Source organism: Herpailurus yagouaroundi, unplaced genomic scaffold, assembly GCF_014898765.1.
Source record: "Herpailurus yagouaroundi ecotype Mexico unplaced genomic scaffold, PumYag 210, whole genome shotgun sequence".
NCBI classification, from domain to species: Eukaryota; Metazoa; Chordata; class Mammalia; order Carnivora; family Felidae; genus Herpailurus; species Herpailurus yagouaroundi.
The window spans coordinates 28991563-29013635 of NW_024412441.1; the positions used below are offsets into that span (position 1 = coordinate 28991563).

At 40.5% G+C, this 22073-nt stretch overlaps 2 protein-coding genes across 2 annotated transcripts in view; one reads left to right on the forward strand and one right to left on the reverse strand.

Moving 5' to 3' along the window:
• The window catches only part of SEPTIN10 (septin 10), a 67819-nt gene extending 60137 nt beyond the window's left edge, over positions 1-7682 (reverse strand). Inside the window, exon 1 of the mRNA XM_040454172.1 lies at positions 7218-7682. Coding sequence (XP_040310106.1) covers positions 7218-7244 — 27 coding nt within the window. The 5' untranslated portion in view covers positions 7245-7682. The remainder of the gene's footprint in view (positions 1-7217) is intronic.
• A 181-nt stretch (positions 7683-7863) lies between these two features.
• On the forward strand, positions 7864-12351 carry SOWAHC (sosondowah ankyrin repeat domain family member C). Its single transcript, XM_040454169.1, has one exon. The coding sequence runs from the start codon at positions 8048-8050 to the stop codon at positions 9680-9682; it is 1635 nt and encodes a 544-aa protein (XP_040310103.1). The 5' UTR covers positions 7864-8047; the 3' UTR covers positions 9683-12351.
• Positions 12352-22073: the final 9722 nt, after the last annotated feature.

Sequence of the window (22073 nt, forward strand, 5' to 3'; positions counted from 1 at the left end):
ATATCTTACAAGGTGTTAAGTAAATTTTTAAAATACAGCATCATCTAAATCAAATTTCCTTCCAATAAATGACAAGAAATTGTAAAAATTAAAGTTCCCAGTAAAAGAGCTTTTAGAATCAGGTATTTTGGGGGCGCCTGGATGGCGCAGTCGGTTAAGCGTCCGACTTCAGCCAGGTCACGATCTCGCGGTCCGTGAGTTCGAGCCCCGCGTCGGGCTCTGGGCTGATGGCTCAGAGCCTGGAGCCTGTTTCCGATTCTGTGTCTCCCTCTCTCTCTGCCCCTCCCCCGTTCATGCTCTGTCTCTCTCTGTCCCAAAAATAAATAAACGTTGAAAAAAAAAATTTAATAAAAAAGAATCAGGTATTTTGTATTAGGAATACTTAAAATCTTAAGCAGAGAAAGCTATATTTAATATGGTTAAAAATGAGGTCTGATACATATTCCTAAAGAGAGAAAATCTATTTGTAGTAAAATATAAAATTTTAAAAGCACCCTTCTTCTTCCTCCTCTTCCACACACTGAAATACATACATACATACCAGTACAAATAGGTATAGTCTGGGACTATGTTAGGATCAAAATCAGTCTGGAAATACCTAAAAGGTATGACACTATCTGTGTCCAGCCTGGATGAAGGTGGAGCTTCACGAAAGCATAAATGTAGACTAAGAAATAGCTCCTGGCTACCTACAAGAATTCATAATTTAAGCATTTAACATTGAACAAGAATAAAATGATTCAAGGTGAACTTATTTTCCATATAAAATATAATCAACATCTGTCCTCAACAATATAAAATCATGGCTATGAAGGATACAAAGAATATTACAGGCTCTCTTCCTGAAGACAGATCATTTAATAGAGGGGGAAAATGCAAGGCTCATTACAATTAAATTGATGCAAAAAGTTAAGTAACAATACAAACATAAGTTAGGAAGTATTACAAGGTAGCATGTGACTAAGTGGCAAACAAGTAGTATGACAGATTGTCAAGGATTAGAATTCTCTGGAAAAATTTTAGAGAAGGTGAGAAAGGAACTTGGTCTTTCATTAGCACTGAGGTGGTCATTAATTCCAAGACATGAAAGTAAAGAATTAAGAAATGGAAAATAAAATGAGGGAAGCCTCTAAGATACAAACATCCTCACTGAAAGATAACTAAAATAGAAACATAAGAGTTCTGAAGCATTGCAGCTGAAAGAGGAAATGACAAATACAGATAAGAACTGAAAAAATATGGATACCATTTAAAAGTTTTGGTAAGTGGGAATTTAAAGGTGCCTTTCTCAGGAGAAAGGAAAAGGTAATGTTATTTCAAGATCTATTATCACAGTCAGCAATATATAACTATATAGTCAAGATCTTTTGAAATAAAACTTATGCAATTACTAATAAGGGGCATCCTGGAGACTGGCAGAAACAATAAGCCAAGAGCAGATCTCACCATCACCAGCTATGATTCCATCAGCAAAATACAAAACTTTCCGAGTCTTGATGTCCTCTTCTCTTAAAAAAACAAAACAAAAAAAACCTGGAAACCTGAGTATCAAGCGAGATTTAATATAACTCTTTAAATAATAAAGGGAGAATGAAAATGAAAATAAAACATACCCAAATTTGTGGGACACAGCTAAAGCCATGCTGTGAGGAAAGTTCACACCATCAAGTCCATATATTAGAAATGAGGAAGTCTCAAATCAATGATCTGAAGTCTGCCGTAAAAACTTAGAAAAAGAGCAAAATAAACCAAAAACAAGCAAATGAAAGGAAATAAAGATCATAAATCAGTTGTATTTAAAACAGAAAAACAAGGGGCGCCTGGGTGGCGCAGTCGGTTAAGCGTCAGACTTCAGCCAGGTCACGATCTCACGGTCCGTGAGTTCGAGCCCCGCGTCGGGCTCTGGGCTGATGGCTCAGAGCCTGGAGCCTGTTTCCGATTCTGTGTCTCCCTCTCTCTCTGCTCCTCCCCCATTCATGCTCTGTCTCTCTCTGTCCCAAAAATAAATAAACGTTGAAAAAAATATATAAAAAGATAAATAAATAAAATAAAATAAAACAGAAAAACAAGGGCACCTGGGTGGCTCAGTTAAGCATCAGACTTCCGCTCAGGTTATGATCTAACGGTTTGTGATATCAAGCCCTGCATCAGGCACAGAGCCTGCTTCAGATCCTCTGTCTCCCTCTCTCTCTCTGCCCTCCCCTGCTCCTGCTGTCTCTCTCTCTCTCAAAATAAACTTTAAAATAAATGAATAAATAAATAAAATAGAAAAACAACAGAGAAAAATCAATGAAACAAAGCAGGTTCTTTGAAAAGATGAATGAAATTGACAAACTTCTAACAAGACTAACCAAGAAAGGCAGAAGACACAATATAACCCTATTAGGAATGGAACAGGGAGGGATGCCTGGGTGGCTCGGGTGGTTAAGTGTCTGACTTGGCTCAGGTCAAGACCTCACACTCTGAGTTCAGGCCCAGCATCCAGGCTCTCTGCTGACAGTGCAGAGCCAGCTTCAGATCCTGTCCCCACCCCACCCCCTTCTCTCTGCCCCTCCCCTCCACCCACATCCTTTCTCTCTCACACAAATAAAACATTAAAATTAAAAAAAAAAATTAATGGAACAGGGAATATTATTACAGGCCCCAAAGACATCAATATAAGGGAATATTATTAACAACTTCATACACATAAAAATAACAACTTAGAAGGAATGGATCACAAAACCACCCGCTACCACAACTCACCCAATATGAAATAATATTAATAGCCACATAACAACTAAGGAAATTAAATCTGTAATTTTAAAACTATAAAAAAGAAATCTCCACGCTCATATGGTTTCACTAAAGAAGTCTATCAAACATTTAAGGAAGAATTAACACCAATACTATACATACAGTCTCTTCCAGAAAAAGGAGGGAACACTTCCCAATTAATTTTATGAAACTATTATTACCCTGATACCAAACTAAATAAAGACAATACAAAAACCTACAGACCAAAATCCCTCGTGAATTTGACAGAACATCTACAAAAAAATCTACATCTGTGATAAAAGACTGAATGTTTTCCCCCCATCACAAACAAAGCAAGGATGTCTGTTCTCACCACTCTTATTCAATAATGTTACAAGTCCTAACCAGCATAAATAAGGCAGCAAGAGGCAAACAGACTAGAAAGAAAGAAATAAAACTGTCTCTATGTGTAAATGACAAGATTTTCTATGAAGAAAATCCCAAGGAATCTAGGAGGAATCCCAGTTCCTAGAATAAATGAATTCAGTAAGGTCAAAGGACACAAGATAAACATACAAAAATCAACTGTATTTCCACATGTTAACACTGAATATGTGGACAATAAAATTAAAAATGCAATACAATTTACAATTGCTTAAAAAATGAAATGGGTTTAAATCTAGTAAAACATACAGGACTTGTATGCTGAAAACTACATAATGCTGATGAAAGAAATGAAAGAAAATATAAAGAAATTGGAAGAGATACCATGTCTATAAATTGGAAGATTCAACATAGTAGAGACTTCAATTCTCCCTAAATTGATATACAGATTTAATACAATTCCTATCAAAATCCTACCAAAATTCTCTGTAGATATAGACAAGACTATTCTAAAACTTATAATGAAAGGCACAGTAACGAGAATAGCCAAAATAATTTCTGAAAAAATAAGAATAAAGTGAGAGGAATAAGTCTACTCTATTTCAAAACTTACATAGCTACAAGAATCAAGACTATGTGCTAGTGCTAATAGGGAACCCAGAAATAGATTCACACAGGTATGTTTAAATGGTTTTTTGGCAAAGGGCAAAAGCAATTCAATAGAGGATAGACAACATTTTCAATAAACGGTATTGGAGCATCCATAGGCCAAAAAATTACACTTGATCTAAGTCTTATACCTTATACAAAAATTAACTCAAAATGGGTCATGGGCTTAAATGTAAAACACAAACCACAAAACTTTTAGGAGAAAAATAAGAAAACGTTTGAGATCTAGGGTTAGCTCTTAGACTTGACACCAAAAGTATAATCCATAGGAGGAAAAACATAAAGTAGATTTAATCGAAATTGAAAATTTTTGCTCTGCAAAAGACTCTGTTAAGAGGATGAAACAACAACAACAACACAACAGACTGAGAAAACATTTGCAAACTATGTATCAAGAAAGGACTAGCATCCAGAACATATTTAAAAAGAAAACTCTAAAATCAACAGTAAACAAAATCCAATTCAAAAATGGGCTGAAGAAATGAAGAGACATTTCACTTGAGAATATGCAGATGACAAATAAGCCCATGAAAAGATGCTAATATCATTAGCCACTAGGGAAATGCAAATTAAAACCACATACCTGTGATACATACATACATATATACCTATCAGAATGTCTAAATAAAAAATAGGAACACTAAATGCTGATGAGGATGTGGATTGATCCCTCATAACATCTCGGGTGGGAATGGAAAACAGTACAGAAACTCTGGGAAACAGTTTAGCAGTTTCTCATTAAAACTAAACATGCAACTGCCATGTGACCCAGCAACTACACTCCTGGCAATTTATCCCAGAGGATTGAAGACTTATGTTTTCTTTTTTTATATATATACTAAATATAATTTATTGTCAAATTGGTTTCCATACAACACCCAGTGCTCATCCCAACAGGTGCCCTCCTCAATGCCCATCCCCTACTTTCCCCACTCAGCCCTCAGCTTGTTCTCAATATTTAAGAGTCTCTTATGGTTTGCCTCCCTCCCTCCCTCCTAACTTTTTTTTCCCCTTCCCCTTCCCCTTCCCCTCCCTCATGGTCTTCTGTTAAGTTTCTCAGGATCCACATTAGTGAAAACATATGGTATCTGTCTTTCTCTGCCTTACTTACTTCACTTAGCATAATACCCTCCAGTTCCATCCACTGAAGACTTATGTTTTCATTAGGTGACATTATATATTACTATACTGGAATGTTTATAGAAACCTCCTTCATAGTAGCCCAACAATGGAACTACCAGATGTCCTTCAAACAAAGGTGGTATATCCATACCATGGAATACTACTCAGCAATTAAAAGGAGCAACTCAATGACACATCCAACAACCTGGATGAAAGCTCCAGAGAATTTTGCTCCATGAAAAAAAAGCCAATTCCAAAAGGTTATATACTATGTGAGTCCATTATATAACAGTCTTGAAATGAGAAAATTATAGAAATAAAAAACAGATTAGTGGTTGTCACGGGTTAAGGAGGAAGTGAGGTAGAAATGAAGTGGATGTGGTATAAAAGGGAAACTTGTGGGATGCTGTGATGATGGAAATTTACCTTCACAGTATCAATGGCAACGTCCTGGTTGTGGTCTTGTACTATGGTTTTACAAGATGTTATTATTTAAAAAAAACTGGATAAATGGTACAGAGGATCTCATTATCTCTTAACTGCAAGACTGCACCTGAATCTTCAATTACTTCAAAATAAAAAGTTTAATTAGAAAATAAAAGTACACTTACTATTGCAAAATAAGTACAGCAGTTGACAAGCCATCCAACACCAATTAAATGAAGTGATCTCTTCAGCTCAAGTTTAATTCTGAAGATGACTGTGAATGAGTTTATATTTTCCTCACCCACACATGCACACAAAGCAACTGTAATGCAGTTCAGACAGAAAAACTGATATTTCTCTAAACATGTGACAAGTGTCCAGAGACCTGGGCTGAATCAGTGAGAAAAATCCTTGTACAGGATCTATCAAAGAAACTGGCTGTGTAACTTTCCACACATCACCTAATCTCTCAGGCTACAATCTGAACTCTGTTTCTACAATCTAATTTAAGAGCTTAGACCAGTAATTCCCAAACTTTTTGGTCTCAGGCCCACATAGAGCTTTTGTTTACCTGGCTTACAACCCGTAATATTTACAGTGTTATTAATTAAAACAGAAATTTCTTATTTTTTTAAGTTTATTTATTTTGAGAGAGAAACAAAGACAGCAAGCAGGGGAGGGAAGAGAAAGACAGAATCCGAAGCAGGGTCCATGCTGTCAGTGCAGAGCCCAACACGGAAGGGGGGGATGGGGGGGGGCAGGCAACCATGAGATCATGACCTGAGATGAAACCAAGAGTCCCAGAGACTGAGCCACCCAGGCACCTCTAAACAAAATTTTTTTAAAGGACAAGTACACACATTAGCCCTCAGAATGGTGAGGTCATTCCACATCATGTAGCCTCTGGAAAACTCGTTTTACACTCATAACAGCAAGAGTGTGAAAAAGGCAAATAACAGCTTGGTATTGTTACAAAAATAATTGTGACCACACTTTGGGAACCACTGGCTTACTATATCAAGTGACGTAAATATATAAGTGATTTTAAAAGTATAAAATATTGTGGGTGCCTGGGTGGCTCAGTGGTTGAGCATGCCACTCTTCCTCTCTGGTCATGATTCCAGGGTCCTGGGATCCAGTTCTGCCTCGGGCCAGAGCTGAGCAGGGTGTCTGGGTAAGATTCTCTCTCCCTCTGCTCCTCTCCCCTACTCTCTCTCCCTCTAAAGTAAAAAAAAAAAAAAAAAAAAAAAAAAAAAAAAAGTATAAAACATTGAACAAATTAGTCACATACATCATTTTAAGGTTCAAGGGTGCCAAAGCAAAAAACAAAAACAAAAAAGGCTCAAATCGTAAAGAGTAAGGGAAGAGTATACAAATGTAAAATATTACACTACTATTGCATTAATCTGTGCCTCCAAAACCGTTACAAAAATGATGGATCCACAATCGCTGTTTCAGATTTAACTTTTGGCTAGACAGAGAAGCCGTGCAAAAAACTCCCAGCCACTCCAGCAACGTGGGGTCGGGAGGCTGGGGAGTCCTCCCTGTGCCTCCGCTTCTGGCAGCGGGGACAGCCCCGCTCCCTGCCTCCCGCGCTAAGAGAGAATCCCTTCTCCCAGCAGGGTCGGACCATCCGGCCTCGGGAGCCCGGGGATGACCGGCCGAGAGGGCAATGGGAGCTGAGGAGCGGCGCGGCTCACAATCCCGGCCACGACTGGACGGGGCCTTGACTGTGTTAAGGGGCCCCAAGCTCCGGACTGACTGAGGAAGATATGCTGGGACCCTGGGAAAGGCGGGGCGGCGGCCCGGGGAGTCGGGCCCAGGGTGGAGGGGGCAGCGCTTGGCAGCGGAGGGGTCGTGAGGAGTCGACAGGGACTCACCAGATGCCGCGCCACCTCAGAGGTCATGGTCCCGAGCGGGAGCTGAGCGGAGGCTGGGGTCTCAGCGAAGTGGGGTTTCAGCCCGGGCCCCCGAGCGTAGCGTCCCGACCGCGAAGGGAGCAAAGGGGCGCCGGGAAGAGTTGAACGCGCGGGGCGCGGACCGGAGGCGGTGTAACGGGCGAGGCCAGCCTCCGCGGGAGAGGGGGTAGGGGTGTCCGGGGAAAGGGGAGGGGCCAAGTCTAGTAGCCTCAGTGACGCGAGGGCAGAAAGCCAGAGGGCTAAGGCCCCGCCAGGCAGGGCGCGCGACGTTAACCGCGCCAAATAGTTGCGCGCGTGCGCGAAGGGAGCCTCTCTCAAGAGTATCCCCTCGACGCCTCAGAAGACTACAAACCCAAGCAGAGGGAGAGTGACTGGAAGAGATTCAGGACCTTAGGTGAAAGACGCGCGGAAAAAAAACTCAGCCAGCAGGCGGCGGGTGGGTGCAGTGATTGCCGGCCCGCGCTAAGGCCGGAAGTGGGCGGGTCATGGGGCGGGGGGGCGTGCCCGCCGACGGCCGGCCTGAAGCCGCACTAGCGGCCAGCGCGGGGACCGGAAGGGGGGGGTTTGGGGGGGGGGGGGTGAACCCGTGGGGGGGGGCCGGCGGGGGGGGTGTTCCCCAGGGGCGCGGCCCCAGTGAGGCGGTGGCGGCGTCTCCTGCCGAGGACGCTCTGGCAAGAATCCACTGGAGCCAGGCGGTTGGACTCTACGTCCCTCAGAAGCCAGTGTTTTCCAGCCGGCCGCGATGGGGCCGGGTTGAGCCACCCGCCGCGGGAGGAGCAGGGCGGCCACGGATGGAGGGGCCCGTGGAGCTCAGCCCAGAGGCCGTGCTGCGTTTCCTCGCGGAGCGCGGGGGCCGGGCCCGGCACGCCGAGCTGGTGCAGCACTTCAGAGGTGCTCTGGGCGGCGAGCCGGAGCAGCGCGCCCGCGCCCGCGCTCTCTTCAAGGAACTGGTCAATGCCGTGGCCACGGTGCGCACCGACCCTGCTGACGGCTCTAAGTACGTGCACCTTAAAAAGAGGTTCTGCGAGGGACCCCCCCAGCCAGAAGCCGCGCCCTCGCGTGACCTGCCCAGCATCTCGGTGACCGTAGAGCCAGAGTCCAGTAGCGGCGCCCCAAGGACGCCCGACGGCCGCGTCGAGACCCAGGAAGGCGGCTTGTGCCCAGAGGTGGCGTCTCCCGAGGCGTCCTCGGGTCCAGACTGCGAGCAGAGCCATGGGGAGACACCGGCTGCCGCGCTTGGGCCGCCAAGCCTGACTGGCGACAGCCTGAGCGGGCCGTCGCTGAGCGGCGGGGCCCGGAGGAAAAGCTCTCAGCGCGAGGTCCAGCCTTCCCCCAGGGGACCGGACCCCGGGCCCAGCGAGGACCTAGAGCCCCCACCCCATGGCTGCGAGGAGACGGACGCGGGCAGCTCCCCCGGCGGTGGCGTCACCACCCCAAAATCTACGCGCCAGAACCTTAGGGACCTTGTGATGGGCAGCTCACCGCAGCTGAAGAGGAGCGTCTGTCCTGGGGGCAGCAGCGCGGGGACCTCCTCTGGGGGAGGACGCGGCAAAGGCGGGGGCGACTCAGACAGCGCATCCGTCGCTTCGTCGTCGGCAGAGGAGGAGAGCAGCGGTGGGGGCTCCGTGACGCTGGACCCTCTGGAACACGCCTGGATGCTCTCAGCCTCTGACGGCAAGTGGGATAGCCTGGAAGGGTTGCTCACCTGTGAGCCCGGCCTGCTGGCCAAGAGGGACTTTATAACTGGCTTCACCTGCCTGCACTGGGCCGCCAAGCATGGCAGACAGGAGCTCCTTGCCATGCTGGTCAATTTCGCTAACAAACACCAGCTGCCAGTGAACATTAACGCCAGGACGAGCGGAGGTTACACTGCCCTGCACTTAGCTGCCATGCACGGGCACGTGGAGGTGGTGAAGTTGCTGGTGGGGGCTTACGACGCAGACGTGGACATTAGGGACTACAGTGGGAAAAAGGCCTCTCAATACCTGAGTCAGAGCATCGCTGAGGAGATCAAGAACCTGGTGGGAGCCCTGGATGAGGATGATGGAGAGAGTGCCACTGGCAGCGGGGGTGGGCGATGGAGGCTTTCAAAGGTGCTCCCTTCACACCTCATCACCTACAAACTCTCACATGTCTTAGAGGATGGAGGGGATCATCACCATCACCACCACCACCACCACTTAACTGAGGGATGGGCTGGAGGCAAAGCAAAGGATCCAGGTCGCAAGGCCTCCGGCAGCTCTAGTGGACGAATAAAACCCAGACTCAACAAAATCCGCTTCCGAACCCAGATCATCCACACTACACCCTCTTTCAGAGACCCAGAGCAGCTACTGGAGGAAGGAGAGGAGGAAGAGGAGGACCGGGCTCTTAAAAGCCACTCATCTTCATTCAAATTGAGACCGAAGTCCAATGTATTTGGGTAAAAATAATTTCATTTAGAAAATTCTAGGTTTATTTGTTTTCAGGAATAGAATACTAGGAGGAGGCAAGAAAGTAAGACCAGATAAGAGGTTAAATTCTGCATTCTGACTTGGGAAGTTGGAATGGGTGGGAGGAATTACCATAACCTAGCATTCTGGGTGAAGTAAATTTCCAAGTGATTTCATCAAACCTTGCCCTAGGCCTCTTTTCCATATGCCACCCCTCTGCCCTGGAGTCCCTGTTTCTGAGGACTGGAAATGTATTTAAATTGGGTGTACAGAATTGATGATTAAGGGATCCTTTGATTTTACCATTACTGGATGCCATGCAAAGTAAGGAATGTTGCGCTTTTATGTTTCTGTTTTTAAAAGTGGTTACTCTTCCAAGAGTGACAAGAAATGCAAATTGTAATGAAATTTTAAGTGTGAACAAAACTACATACTGCCCTGCTTTTTGTTTTTTGTTTTTTAGTAATTACATTTGGCTTTAGAGTAGATACAGTAGAGATACTACTGAAGGTCAGGTCAAAGTTGAAATACAAAAAGCTATTTAGAGAATAATGTGAGAAAGATGGTATCCTGTTTGTATTAGGTAGTGCTCAGCTATTTTTTAAATAGCAATTTCAACTTTAATTACTGAACTAAAGAAATAGGCAGCATTCACTTTTAAGTTAATCTGTACTCTGGTTTTCTTTTAACTGTCTCTAAGACCACTGCACTTAGTGTTAAGGTACATTATTAATAACTACACAAAATTTTATTTAAAGAAAACACTTGATGACCTATGGTACTTTTAAGTAAAATGTTGCCTCTGGTTCTGATTCTCAGTAATTTGTTTTGCTAGTCTAACAGTCTAAATTTAAATTTGTCAGAGTTTTTATTCTGGGGATCATTTGTTCTATTTGACATGACCCTATTTGGTGGTGCTTAGAGTTGAATTGCCTACAGAAGCTGTTTCTGGTTTAGAGGACTAGCAAAAATTGGCATAAATGCTAGTCAGCTTATGCTTCTGTGAAGTAATTATTAAATCAACTTAATGATTCTCACATAAGGTACACTTTTTATTTTATTAATAAAATACATTCATAGTCTGTGCTTTGTACAATGTTTGCAAATATTTCTAATACTAAAGACTTTCAATTTTTCAGTGTTTCCTTGAATCTATTAGAGACATACAGTGAAGTTACTGAAAAGCTGGATAGTAAATCTACCCAGTTAAAAATAGCACTTTATAAAAGGGAAAAGAGAAGAGATGGAACTATATCTTTATTTAAATGCTGCTGGCTATTGAATTCCTTTGTATGTAAATGAAAAATGCCTTTCATTAAAATTAAGGGTGTAGTCCTTAATTACATTTCATTCAAATTTGTTAGAGTAAATGTCTTTATAATTATTATAAAATTTAACTCGCAAGCATATTAAATCAATTTGTAACTAGATTCAAAACTATTTTGTGGGAGACTAATTCTAACAAGTCCTTCTCCCTTAGTCTTTTTGGTCTCATAATTGCTGAAACATAAGTACCTGCAGCCTCTAGAGATTAAGGAGTGAGTTAACAGCTTGCAGAGTGAGTGAACCAGTATATGAATCACACTGAATTGCAGAGTTTAGAGAGTTCTTAGATCTTTACTTTCCCAAGTCAAAGAAATTTGTACCAAGTTTGTTACACCTCTCTAGATAGCAATTGAATTTGTTTAAAGGTGTATCAAAAATATTCACATAAAACATATAAACTATTATCCATTTGTGTGCCTGTTTTGTTTTAGGATTATGGAAATGGACTGTGTACATTTGACAAGCACTTTTATGCATACATGTGGGTAAAAACAGTCTAATTTTGTATAAATTAAAAGGGGGCTCTTTGAAGGTGAAAAGCGCCATTTGTTCTGAATCCTATACATATTACCTGTAGCTAGTGCCTGACAAGCTTTATAACTTCCCACTGAGGAATCTTACATTTCATTGACATGTGTAGTTAAAGTCAACTATAAAAAGTAGATACTTCAGAACCATCTAAATGTTCTATTGAAATCAGTATTAATCTTGAAATGTGTATGTTAGTAACTAATTGCACAAAATCTATAATTTACTGGATCTTTAGAGATTGAGTCAACACTTCATTTAACCTGATTTTCACACTAAGGATATTAGCTTTTCAATAAAATATACTTTAAATTTTCAAATTCATTCCTGAGGGGAACAACTTCTAGCATTCCTTGTCATGATGTGCTTGTGTGCCATAAGTATAACATTTTCAGCTACTTAACTATACATTCCTCTAATTTTTCAGTTTCCAAGTTGAGATTATTAAAAGCAAATTATTCATATAATTTGATTTTGTGGAGTTGTGTCTGCCATTAATGGAAATATATATGTCAGTTATTTAGATATTTGTTAATATGAAGCTGTGTGGTTAAAAAACCCAAGTTGCCCACATGTCTTATAGGTACATTTGAAACTAGTGAATGCTTGTCACGATTCTCTTCACTTTTATGGTATGTAAAATGCAACTAGCTTATATAAATTGAAAATCTGGTACTATTTTATTCATGCCTGAAATCTTGGGGTCCAGGATGCCTCATCTCTTATATTTTAAATGAGTGAAACTTTGGGAGTTTAGAGTGTATAATTTGTAAAAATTTGTTTTGTCAAAATAAAAGATTCACACTAGACTTTTTCTCTGAATTGTCTAAATCTTTGTAGTCCTTTATAGTTCATACAATGCTTTTTGAAGTTCACATTTATTTGATCCCTTTCCTGTCCCTTAAAATTGAAAAGGGAATGAAAGCCAATGACTGTTCAGGGTCACGAAGTAAATAGCAGTTAGTAAGATTTTAAGATTCAGTGCTGTTCCACATTATATTTTCTGCACTTCCAATTGCCTAATTTTGGCAAAACTATTGTAGTTTGTCTTCAATAATAGAGGAATCCACTTGGACAGAAGGTAGTACTTTTACCACTACCTTAAAAAAAAAACAACAACGCTGTAGTTCATGCACACACCAGCTAACTATGAGCCCTTCCTATCTAGACCAGATCTTAGGAAAGATACGGGAATACCTTTTTCAATTTTCTTCAATATCCATTAATCTTTGGACATTAATGAGCCCATTTCCTCACCAAGGAAATACTTTGATCTTCATTTTAACGAAATTCACCTCTGTTCTGATGGCAAAGGGATGCATCAGAAACCTTGACGTAATTGTCAGCCATGGCTCACTTGGGAAGATCCCATTATGATTGGTTTTGGAGATTTTTGTTGTTGCTCTTGCTTTATGACAACTTATAAAATATTTTTCAGTGCCACTGAAGAACTGAAGTCTAGTTTCTGTTTCTAGAATGACTTCTTTCCTTAGAAATAGGCATCTTAAAAGGATTCATTGAATAGTCCACTTGAAGATCTCTGTAATTAATCCTGGTGAAAAACTTTTTTTTTTTAATTTTGCTAAAGGAAGGCAATTATTTGGAGTTTCTTAGAATTTATTCCTAAAAATAAATACTCTGGGAATTTTCTGCAAAGCATTGTTCCTTCAGTGATTAGCCAGATTTTCGTGAAATAACGTTAGAAGTTAAGCAGGAAGATGACAGTTTGTGAACTCATTTTTCAAGATTCAGCAGTAGAGTTGTTTGCATCTTTTTCAATTATTTTCCTCTGTAGAGTATCACTTTCATGTTATACTTAAAAAAATTTTTTTTAATGTTTATTTATCTTTAAGAGACAGAGAGAGACAGAGCACAAGCAGGGGAGGGGCAGAGCAAGAGGGAGACACAAAATCTGAAGCAGGCTCCAGGCTCTGAGGTGTCAGCACAGAGCCCAACGTGGGGCCCGAGCCCACGAACCGCAAGACCATGACCCAAGCAGAAGCCGGACGGCCAACTGACTGAGCCACCCTGGTGCCCCTCATGTTATACTTTTTTCTCCTTAATCTTCTCTTTAAATCTCATTTCCATCTCAGGAGAGGCTTCCCCATTCAGTTAAAAAGGTGTCTATTTTTCCACATTTATTGGTGAGGAATATGAAACAAGTTCCAACTCTTGCACAATACCTAGTATATTGAAGATGATAAGTGGGTTTTTTAAAAATAGAAAACGCTAAAGAAATATTTCATAATGTTGCATCATATGGATAAGTTCAGAGATATGCCCTTCTGCCAAATGAATAAAAGTAAGTATTTTTCATAGGATCTGGCTCCTAAATACTAGTCAACTACTTCATTTGCAGACCAGCCAAAAGAACAGTATTCCAACCCAGGAGGTAAAATAGGCTTTAATAGGATTTTACTTTGTGAGCAACTTAGAAGATTTTCATGAGTAAATTTCATTATAAGAAAGTTTTACCTTACAAGTTGATCCAAGTACATAATCCCTAGGAGAATCTACTTTAACTGGCTTTAAATATTCTAAGTATTATCATGTATACAAATGACTACTTTGTGAAACCCCAAAAAGCAAAAGAATAGAGATGAAATTTAGTTTAGCTTAGAGAAATTTCTAATAGTCACTTTAAACATGATGTGGCCTGTCTTAGGAGGTAGAACATAGCCCTTGAAAATAATTGATCAGAGGTTACATGAGCACCTGAGAAGTTAAAATAGATTTAAGGCACCCTTGTGCCTGATTCTGTCTTGATAAACCTTGCTCTAGGCCATATCTATTCTGACCAAGGGTTTAGCCAAAACTGGCCTGACTTTGAATGAAGTAAGTTATCCAGCAAAGTAGCACTATATAATTTTTTAACCCAAATTTATGGTGCTCTAATGAAAGAACCTGGAAGTACCTGTTAGAATACTCTTACAGGTCTCTCAGAAGCTTTGGATTTAATTTCTATAAATATAATTGAGTATTCCTGAGATCTGTCCAGAAGTTTCCAATATTAATAAATGTGATCTTTGAGTTTTGTTTTAGTCCATGCAGGTTGCTATAACATAATACCATAGATTGGGTGGTTTATAACAGACATTTATTTTTCACAGTTATGGAGGCTGGGAAGTTCAAGACCAAGGCACTGGCAGATTCCATGTCTGGTGAGAACTTGTTTCCTGGTCATAGACAGTAGTCTATTCCATGTGCCCTCACATAACAAAAGAGCAAGGGAGCTCTCTGGGGTTTCTTTTACAGGAGCATTAATTCCATTCATGAGGGATCTATCTTTATGACCTAATCATCTCCCAAAGGCCTTACCTCCTAATACCACCACATTGGGGATTAGGTTTCAACATACGAATTTGGGGAGGACACAAACATTGAGTCCATAACAAGTATGCATTCAAGAGGCAATGATTTGGTTTTGGTCAGCTGTTCAATCCTATGGTTGCATGCTGAGTTTGCACTGAGGAGATTCCAAACCCAGCTAAGGGTTCTCTTTGGCTGTATGAAAACCATTAACACTTCCAGGAAGCTTACTGTGCATGCCAGGCAAGGTTTTAAGCACTTTATAAAAAGTAAGCTGCTGGGGCGACTGGATGGCTCGCTCACTCGGTTAAGTGGCTGACTTTTGATTTCGGCTTAGGTCATGATCATGATCTCACAGTTCGTGAGTTGGAGCCCCATGTGGGGATCCGCACTGGCAGTGTGGAGCCTACTGGGGATTCTCTCTTTCATCCTCTCTCTGTCCCTCTCCTGCTTGTGCATGTCTCCCTCTCTCTCTCTCTCTCTCAATCTCTCTCTCAAAATAAATAAATAAACTTAAGAAAAATGTAAGCTGTTTAATTCTCCCATCTCCCTCCCCATTCGGTTCCAGTCTCCCCATTTCACTGATGAGGAACTGAAGGGCAGAAACTGGCTATTTGTCCAAGTTCACAAAGCTAGTTGGTAGTAGACCTGGGCCTAGGGTTTGTGGTAAGCAACAGACTATACTACTTCTCAGGGAACAGAAGTTATAGTCAACTGGCCATAAGTTCACAAGGCTACCACCTAGTGATGTAGAAATGATGTAGAAAATTCATAGTCCCTGTGTAAAAGACCAAACAAAAATCACAACCACACACTGATGATTGAGACAAATACTGACATTAACACCCTAATATTACTACACAGGAATAAGATTAAAACTAGATTTTTAGGTGTTTAGATTTTTCTGTCTCACCTAGGATAAAATTCATTTGGGTTGGGAAAGAACATTTTCTTAGCTCAGAATGGTGGAGTTCCTAAAAGCATAGGGTGTGGTTATATTTCTTTGGTCAGCCTCCCCTCCCCTCTTCCTAGTCTCTCCTCCCACCTTGTCTGAGCACTAAACTTTAATGAAAGGTTTTGGGCCACTTATACACAATCTTAAGATTAATGATCAACCTGGAAGAAAACCAATATACATCATCCATTTTCCTTGACATAAATTTAACCAATAAATCTGAACTTTGATAACCCATTTTGGAATAGGCAGAAACTTGCCTTTGCTGTATTGAAAAGGGTGACAGTTGAATGTTTTAAAGAGGAGAATCTTTAAGGATGCACCTGGTTTGCAAACTGCTCTTAAAAATGAATCATTTTTCAAAAAAGAAAAGAGAGAGAGACAGAGAAAGTGGGAGGCAAACAATAAAAAACTCCTATCCATAGAGAACAAACTGAGAGTTACTAGAGGGGTAAGTGGGCAGGGGATGGGCTAAATGAGTGATGGATATTAAGGAGGGTACTTGTGATAAGCACTGGGTGTTTTATGTAAGTGATGAATCAATAAATTCCACTCCTGAAACTATTACACTGTATGTTAACTTTCATTTTTATTGAAATTAACTTAGTTAACATACAGCGTAGTCTTGGCTTCAGGAGTAGAACCTAGTGATTCATCTCTTAAACATTACACTCAGTGCTCATCCCAACCAGTGCCCTCTTTAATGTCCAACACCCATTTAGCCCATCCCCTACCCACCTCCCCTACAGCAACCCTCAGTTTATTCTCTGTATTTAAGTCTCTTATTGTTTGCTTCCCTCTCTGTTTTTATCTTATTTTTTCTCCCCTTCCCCTATGTTCATCTGTTGTGTTTCTCAAATTCCGCATATGAGTGAAACCATATGATATCTGTCTTTCTCTGACTGACTTATTTCGCTTAGCATAATACATTCTAGTTCCATCCACGTTGTTGCAAATGACAAGATTTTATTCTTTTTCATCACCACGTAGTATTCCATTGTGTATATCAAAACTTCTTTATCCATTTTCAATCAATGGATATTTGGGCTCTTTCCATAATTTGCCTATTGTTTATAGCAATGCTATAAACATTGGGGTACATGTTCTCCTTCGAAACAGCACTCCCATATGTATCCTTTGGATAAATACCTAGTTGTGCAATAACTGGGTCATAGGGTAGTTCTACTTTTAAGTTTCTGAGGAACCTCCATACTGTTTTCCAGAGTGGCTGCACCAGTTTGCATTCCCACCAACAGTGCAAAAGCCTTCTTTTTCTGCATCCTTGCCAATATCTGTTGTTTCCTCAGATGTTAATTTTAGCCATTCTGACAGGTGTGAAGTGATATATTATTGTGGTTTTGATTTACATTTCCCTGATGATGAGTGATGTTGAGGATGTCTTCCTTGGAAAAATGCTTTTTCATGTCTTCTGTCCATTTCTTCACCAGATTATTTGTTTTTTGGTATTCAGTTTGATAAGTTCTTTAAAGATTTTGTATACTAACCCTTTATGTGATGTCATTTGCAAATATCTTCTCTCATTCCGTCGGTTGCCTTTTAGTTTTGTTGATTGTTTCCTTCGCTGTGCAGAAGTTTTGTTGTTGTTGTTGTTGTTGTTTTTCTCTTGATGAGGTCCCAATACTTCATTTTTGCTTTTATTTTCCTTGCCTCCAGAGACATGTCAAGTAAGAAGTTGCTGTGACCTAGTTAAATTCTAGTTAAATTCTGACTAGAATTTAAATAAAAACTTGAAACCAAAAAAAAAAAAGTCACTTCCTAAAACTTTGATACCCAATTAACTACATATATACTTCAAATGAATAAAAATGTCTTGCTTTAGGAAAGAATATCCAATGGAAAAAAAAACAGTCTCTTCAACAAATGGTGTTGGGAAAACTGGACAGCAACATGCAGAAGAATGAAATTGGACCACTTTGATACACCATACAAAAAAATAAATTTAAAATGGATGAAACACCTAAATGTGAGACAGGAAACCATCAAAATTCTAGAAGAGAACACAGGCAGCAACCTCTTTGACCTCAGCTGGAACAACTTCTTAGTAGACACGTTTTTGGAGGCAAGGGAAATAAAAGCAAAAATGAACTATTAGGACTTCATCAAGATAAAAAGCTTCTGCACAACCATGGAGACATTTGACAATATTAAGAGAAAGCCTACAGAATAGGAGAAGATATTTACAAATGACATACCTGATAAAGGTTAGTACCCAAAATCTTTAAAGAACTTATCAAAATCAATACCCAAAAAACAAATAATCCAGTAAAGAAATGGGCAGAAGACATGAATAAGCATTTTTCCAAAGAAGACATCCAGATGGCTAACAGACACATGAAAAGATGTTCAACATCACTCATCATCAGGGAAATACAAATAAAACCACAAGAATATATCACTTCACACCTGTCAGAAGGCTAAAATGAACAACTCAGGCAATGACAGATATTAGCGAGGATGCAGAGAAGGGAACCCTTTTGCTCTGCTGGTGGGAATGCAAACTGGTACAGTATGGAGGGTCCTCAAAAACTTAAAAATAGAACTACCCTACAACCCAGAAATAGCACTGCTAAGTATTTACCCAAAGGATACAAAAATATGGATTCAGAGAGGTACATGCATCTTGATGTCTATAGCAGCATTAACAATAGCCAAACTATGCAAAGCACTCAAATGTCCACCGACTAATGAATAGATAAAGAAGATACGGGGTGCCTGGGTGGCTCAGTCAGTTGAGCATCCGACTTTGGCTCAGGTCATGATCTCATGGTTCATGAGTTCAAGCCCCATGTCGGGCTCTGTGCTGACAGCTCAGGGCCTGGAGCCTGCTTCAGATTCTGTGTCTCCCTCTCTCTCTGCTCCTCCCCTGCTCACACTCTGTCTCTCTCTCAAAAATAAGTAAAGATTAAAAAAATTTTTTAAAGAAGATGTAGATATAGAAGATGTGTGTGTATACACATATATATACAATAGAATATTAGTCATCAAAAAGAATAAAATTTTGCCATTTGCAACAATGTGGATGAAGCTAGAGTGTATTTATGCTAAATGAAATAAGTCAGTCAGAGAAAGACAAATATCATATTATTTAATACGATTCCACTCATATGTGGAATTTAATAAACAAAACAGATGAACATACCGGAAGGAAAAAAAGAGAAAGAGAGGGAAGCAACCATGAGACTCTGAATGATAGAAATTAAACTGAGGGTTGATGGAGAGAGGTAGGTAGGGGTGGGCTACATGGGTGATGGGCATTAATGAGGGCACTGGTTGGGATGAGACCTGGGTGTTATACGTAAGTGATGAATCATTAAATTCTACTCCTGAAACCAATACTACATTACTTGTTAGCTACCTTAAATTTAAATGAAAATTTGAAAAAAATGCCTTGCTTTAATTTATTAATGATTTTTATATAAAAAAATGTGATGTGTGCTCATGGATTTCAACAAATGACAAGATAGAAGCAGATAGGGCAAAAAGTATTCATTTTTCCTATTTACATTCCCCAGAATAACTCCAACTTAATGGTTCCTTCTATACTTTAAGATATTTGACTTTTCTTTAATTCAGACTGGAATCTCTCCTTGGTTTAAAATAATTTATTCAGGGAGCACCTGGATGGCTCAGTTGGTTGAGTGACCGACTTTGGCTCAGGTCATGATCTCATGGTTTGTGAGTTTGAGCGCGGCGTCAGGCTTTGTGCTGCCAGCTCAGAGCCTGGAGTCTGCTTCGGATTCTGTGTCTCACTCTCTCTCTACCCCTTCCCCACTCATGCTCTGTCTCTCTCTGTTTCAGAAATAAATAAAAACATTAAAAAATAAATAAAATAATTTATTCAGTTTTTATTGGATTATACCTAATACAGATATTGAAGGAGTGAAAAACAGCTATTGTTTTAAAAAGTAGCTTCACACTCAGTGGGGAGCCCAGTGTGGGGCTTGAACTCACAACTCTGAGATCAAGACCTGAGCTGAGAACAAGAGTCCCATGCTCAACTGACAGCGACCCAGGTGCCCTCCCAAAAGCTAATATTCGGACTCTCACCATGGACACCTTAACTACAAGGCTTCTGGGACGACAATAGGACTTGTTACAGTTTGGGTATCGCAGGAAGTTTCATTCAAGGACTTGCTCCAGCTCCTCTGCCAGTCCAAGGCACCCTTTCCAAAGGGAGATTTGCAAATGAACATCTGACCATGCCATCCCTGGCTTTGGACTTACAAGGGTTTTACAATCTCCCAGAGTCTACTTTCAACTTTATGTCTTCATCTTCTGCCACTCCCCTTGCTGCCTCCCACCTCACCATGATAATATGCTTTCATCCACTTTGCCAGTTTTATAAACATTATTTACAAATATTTCAAATTTACAGTCTCTTAGACGGTTACTTCAGGTGTCCATCTGAAGTTATCTGCAAGTTGCCTGGGGAATGTTACTTGAGGTCTGCTCTTCTTTTCTTTGCCTTCTGGGGAGGGGAGTTAATGAGTATAGTCTAGATATGTATAATTCTTATGCTGACTGCTCAGATTAGCTCTCTCCCTGTGTTCTTCCATACATCTCTCACTGTCTCTTGGGCATACACAGAAAATCTTTTCATATTTAGGCTGCATTGAAATTAAGCTCTTAGCTAATTATGAAGTCATATTTTTGTAAGCAAACAAATAGAATAAAGGAGTATTTAAGGGAAAGATTGCTAGGTGAAGACTATAAACCACCATCATGTGTGCCTTTCATTTGAGGCTAATACTACCATTAGTGTAGGATATTGAAGAGAGAATTCTTGCACTGAGTAGAAAGTTGGACAGAATAAACTTTGAGATCATTTTAACCAAAAGATTCTGTGATTACAGACGCTTATTCTCATGCCTCAGCATAGAGGCAGGTCACTCCCAGCATTCATTAACACTGGGAACTATGTTGAAGCAGAAATTTTTCAGCCTAGTTTGATTTTATAAATAGAAATTAATTTCACTTATGACATCTTAAAATTCATATTTTTCATCAATTCATGTTGATCTGACCCCCAATCAGTATTGTTTATCATACTATAAAATATTTATTTAGATATAATTTTTTATATGTTTAGTAACCAATGTGTTTTAAGTTTACTTATTTATTTTGAGAGAGAGAAAGAGCAGGGGAGGGGCAGAGAGAGAGAGAGAGAGAGAGAGAAACCCAAGCAGGCTCTGCGCCAGCAGTGCAGAAACTGATGCAGCGCTCAATCTCATGAAATGTGAGATCATGCACTGAGCCGAAATCAGGAGCCGGGCACTTAACCGACTGAGCCACCCAAGTGCCCTGGAAGTGACCACTATTCATTTAAGAAACCAAACAAATGAGGAAAAGAGAGACAGACAAACCAAGAAACAGACTCCTACTTTACTTTAGAAAGAAGAGGGGTGGGGAGATGGGTGAAATAGGAGATGGGGATTAAGGAGTACACTTATGATGAGCACTGGGTGTTGTATGGAAGTATTGAATCACTATATTGTACACCCAAAACTAACATAATACTGTATATTAGCTAACTTGAATTAAAATTAAAAAAAATAAATCTATCAGTATTTCTTGGTCACTAGAAAATTTATCTGCCACTTATGTGCCATTTAAACTCAGGCAAGCACTGTATTTTGAGTTTCAGTAATCTTCATCTATAAATTGGAGATGATATATCATATAACATATCACACATAGTTGTTTTGAGTTTCAAATGATATATCATGTGGAATTGCTTCAAATCTGTAAAGTATTGAACACATAACATGTGGAATTAAAGAAGTCCAGTATCAAGGTTCCTGTTTCCTCTTCTCTCACTGAATCAGGCAGTTTCCTCATTTATTAAAGTTTATTTATTGGGGCGCCTGGGTGGCTCAGTTGGTTGAGCCTCCAACTTTGGCTCGGGTCATGATCTCACAGTCTGTGGGTTCAAGCCCCACATCAGGCTCTGTGCTGACAGTCCAGAGCCTAGAGCCTGCTTCAGATTCTGTGTCTCCTTCTCTCTCTGCCCTTCCCCCACTCATGCTCTGTCTCTATCAAAAAATGAATAAACATTAAAAAAAACTTTTTAAAAGCTTATTTACTTTGAGAGAGAGAGAGAGAGAAGGGTGAGGGACAGAGAGAGAGGGAGAGAGAGAATCCCAAGTAGGCTTCAAGCTGTCAGCATGAGCCTGTTGCAGGCTTGATCTCATGAACCTCAAGATCATGACCTGAGCTGAAATCAAGAGTTGATGGCCTAACCAACTG

Bases quoted from the DNA above. Each gene is read 5' to 3' on its own strand.
- SOWAHC (XM_040454169.1), top strand. From the start codon at position 8,048: ATGGAGGGGCCCGTGGAGCTCAGCCCAGAGGCCGTGCTGCGTTTCCTC.